At 43.3% G+C, this 3,874-nt stretch overlaps 1 protein-coding gene across 1 annotated transcript in view; it reads right to left on the bottom strand.

Annotated features, from left to right (window-relative positions):
• NFKB1 (nuclear factor of kappa light polypeptide gene enhancer in B-cells 1) overlaps nucleotides 1-3,326 on the bottom strand; it is a 10,262-nt gene extending 6,936 nt beyond the window's left edge. Inside the window, exons 1-3 of the mRNA XM_009702903.1 lie at nucleotides 3,157-3,326; nucleotides 2,288-2,402; nucleotides 118-319 (exon numbers count right to left, since the gene is read on the bottom strand). Coding sequence (XP_009701205.1) covers nucleotides 118-319; nucleotides 2,288-2,402; nucleotides 3,157-3,326 — 487 coding nt within the window. The remainder of the gene's footprint in view (nucleotides 1-117; nucleotides 320-2,287; nucleotides 2,403-3,156) is intronic.
• Nucleotides 3,327-3,874: the final 548 nt, after the last annotated feature.

The raw sequence follows: 3,874 nt of genomic DNA, 5'->3' as shown, positions 1-3,874 counted from the left end.
GGGAAAGATGCTATTTCCAAGGTCAGTATCTACCTGCGTAGAAACGCTGTGTTGGCAGGAATTGAGGTGTGCTTGTCCAGTAGGTAAGTGTAAAATACAGCCATTAGCTTTCCATACCTTCACCATTGGAAAGGTCGACCATCGAAGATATCTTCTTATGCTTGAGGAGCAGACTCAAAATCTTGTCGTCTCCTTCAGTAGCAGCTAAATGTAAGACAGAATTGCCATGGCGATCCAGAAGGCTGACATCTGCTCCAGCCTTCAGCAAGTCTTCTACCACCTCTGCCTGCTTTGTGATTACTGCCAGGTGCAAGGGGGTCTAGAAGGGACAGAAGGAAGCCCTGAGCAGATAGGCAACAGCTACATCACTTCCACAGAAATCTCTCAAACCCGTAAAAGGTCCCAGTGTGAGAAGATGTTGCTCCACTTCAAAGCTAACATAAATGAAAAGCTGGCATATGTGTACATTTTTTTCTATTGCATACTACAAACAGGGTTTCTATTTACTGGGAATAAAAGCTGCCTTGCCGGCATCAACAGTTGGACTTTGGGAGGAACAAAGATGTTGCCTACTCTATAAGCCAGGGCACTGACCTGGCTATTAGAGTGCTGCGGCGCACGGGACTTGGGACATGAGGTAACCCCTGTGCCCCCAGACACCGTAACCCTGCTTCCAGCTGCCCCACAGCCAACTTCATGCCGCAGAGGGAGCACAGGCGCTTTCCAGGGCCTGCTCAAATCCGCCTTTGGCACAGAGCTATGCTCTCGTTTTGCTCCTGAATAGGAAGTTTGCAGCCACGGGCCTAGGATTTCCGTATCCCTCGAGGTGACTGCACAGAAAAGAAGAAAATCCTGCAGTTCTGTGTGTTTGTCCAAGTGCAGAACAACTGCGCATTTATGCGGTGTGTGTCCAGCTAGCTGATTCTACTTGCACGCCCTCCCTTTTTGTGCAAAGACACCTGCGGCACTGAGAGGCTGCATTTCCAAAGGCCGACTGCATACTGCATTCTTGACAGTCTTGTCAGTGAACGGCATCGTGTAGAACAGACTCGGAAATGTATGTATTTAAACAGTAAGCATTCCAGCAAGGTTTGGGAAATCACATCTCCTACGCTAAAATAATCTAAAAATTGCACAAGATTCCATTTCCATCTCATTATCCTTATATAAACAGAGGACTGTAAAAAAGGACTAATTCCAGCTCCGTATTTGTGCTTATCAATAGGTTTGTCAACGTATTTGCAATTAATTGCTGAATCTCTAAGGTACATGTAACGATTTGGCTTTCAGATTATCTCCCACCACTGGCTTAAGGTTTAAGTAGAAGGTGGGGATAGCTGTAGAGGTCCTGGTAGTTCGACATTTATTTCTTGTGCGGAGCACAGCTTTGCTTTAGGTTTCTGTTAAACAGAGGGCACAGAATTCAATTCAGAATCTTCTGCTTGCCTTCACCAGCCTCCACATTTCAAACTTGCCTTACATGAACATAAAAATGAAATGCGAAAGAGAACAAAGTAAAAATAAACCACCTGGGACTGTGTAGAATAAAAACCTGCCTTTACTGTTCACAGCAAAAGAAACGACACAAATGTCAAGAGTGCTGCCGCATAACCTCCAGCTGATTACCTTCGGGACAACCGAATGGCACGTACAGCTGAGAAGAGATTCTTTTCCACGCAGGTTTCCACAGCTCTTTTTAAAGCCCGTCTGAGTTACCATACAAAAAGCTCAGATTCTGTCATGGGTGAAATTGAGGAGACAGAATTGTGCCTGGCAGTTAAGAGTTCTTTTCCTACTTGGTAAAAGACACAGGGATGGGCTTTTTTTTGTTTCGCTATAATGTGAATCTAGAAATGAAAGGGAAATCTTGGTGCTCATGTGATGGGCACAAATACCATCGGGGCTATAGGAAGGAAGGGCATAGTTCGTTGCAGTTACCCTACGATAGAAAGGTCAAAGAGCCCAGAGTTGGCACACTGTAATCCATACCGCTGGTTTAATAACGGAGAAGCCAAATAATGAACTGAAGAATTTTGTATTTTTGTCCTGTTTGACGATTAACGCATGGAGACGTCTCTGTTAACATCAAGGGGAGTTATCAACCACAACAGTGAAAACACGCTCTTGCTCCTCCACCACCTCACAATATGTCATTGTGTTTCTAAACTCGTTTGCATTACAGTCCGATCTAGGTTCATTCCAACAAAGAGAGGAAAAATAAGACGGATGCAATTTCTTTTTTACTGGCTGAGCAATCAACAACACGTATACCACCACAACTGCGCACCTGATAAAGGTCGTTTCTCATGTTAATGATGTCATTATAATTCAAATCAGGCATCACTTCCAAGAGGTTTTTCACCAGCTGGGTATGAAGGTGGATAATTGCTAAATGGAGGACACTGAAACAAACAAAAAACAGATGAACAAATTCACACTATTTTCACATTTATTATAAAAATGTTAAGGTTTTGCTGTAGATCTGATTGAATTCTAACATATAAACAGTTCACTATTAGAGGTCATGATTTCAGCACTAAATATCAGCACCTAAAATGAATCCCAGCATTAAAAAAAGCGAGTCAGAAGGTAACAGCGTTTGACCCCTCAATCACAAAAGCAGACTCAGAATAGCTTTTGCTGGTCCTGAGCATAACTTAACTACCAGTATAACAAATACAAACTCTGTAGCACAAAACAGTTGTTTCAGAACTTTGTGAACTCCCCAGATTCTTTGCTGTTTTGTTTTTTTTCATGCTTTGAATTATGCAGCACATGAACACCTCTTACTGTCAAAATCTCCCTTCAGAATTTCCACAGGCCTCTCGGCCACCAAAGCAGATTTTCCCTCGGGGGTTTCCCCAGATCTGTGGGCTTTTTTTCTTTTCTTCGTTTTCAAACAGAAAAATGACTAAGGACTCAGGCCCGATGACTAAGAGCCACAGGATTTGCAGCAGTGACCAGAGACGTCATGCCAAAGGAAAAATCTGCTTTGGGACATGGGTGACTGCGTTAACCCAGCAGAAGTGGTGAAGTGTCTTGCTATGCGATGGCAGTTCCCGTGCTCTTCTCCAGAGCCAGGTCCTTCACCACCAGGCAGAGCGGCTGTACTTGCCCAACGACACCAGAAACAAAGCAGGTTGTGAATCCCATCACCTCTCTGCAACACTGCTCCATTTGTCTTGCTCCCTTGAGAATTCATTGCAAAGCCATCCCCTTTGTTTTGAAATGTATCTTGCCAAGCTCTCCCCGAACAGATGCTGGCCAACTTCTGGACTCATCTTTTTAGCGTATTGCTGCTGACACACAATATCAACGTAGGACATGTGGCGCATTTGTTGTGCTGCTCCAGAAATACCTGCATATACTCAGATCTACACTTCGATCAGAAAAACAAAAAGAAGTTCTTTGCCATTCAGGGCATACAGTCATCTTAAAATTGAGACTGAGAGCACTCAAAACCAGAAGGTATTTTAAAAAGGGAAGAAAAAAAAAAAAGATTTCTAAACCAAAGTCATCCTCGAAGGGCCTGTTTTATTGGTTCTGGATGCTGCCATAGGCACCGTCCCTCCTTCAACTCTTCGGTACTGTTCAAACAGTCCCATCACTACTGTAAAAAGAGCTGTTCCTCTGGTAGATGGCTCTTATTATGCTCTATCAATGCTGACATTTTATTTCCAAATCTCACTTCAGAAACAAAGTTGCTCTTCTACTGCCTTTACTTCTCTTTCCTGTGGCAAGTATTTTAATTTTACCCTGCCACTACACGTGATGCTGTAAAGACATGCTGAGTAGACCATGAAAGGGCAGCCAATTCCATTTCTTAAACAGTCATAAATAAAAAAAAAAATTAATTTCAGCACCACTGTGGAGC

The sequence above is a fragment of the Cariama cristata genome, unplaced genomic scaffold (assembly GCF_000690535.1).
Source record: "Cariama cristata isolate BGI_N322 unplaced genomic scaffold, ASM69053v1 scaffold9166, whole genome shotgun sequence".
Classification (NCBI taxonomy): domain Eukaryota; kingdom Metazoa; phylum Chordata; class Aves; order Cariamiformes; family Cariamidae; genus Cariama; species Cariama cristata.
This window is presented reverse-complemented; position numbering and strand designations above follow the sequence as displayed.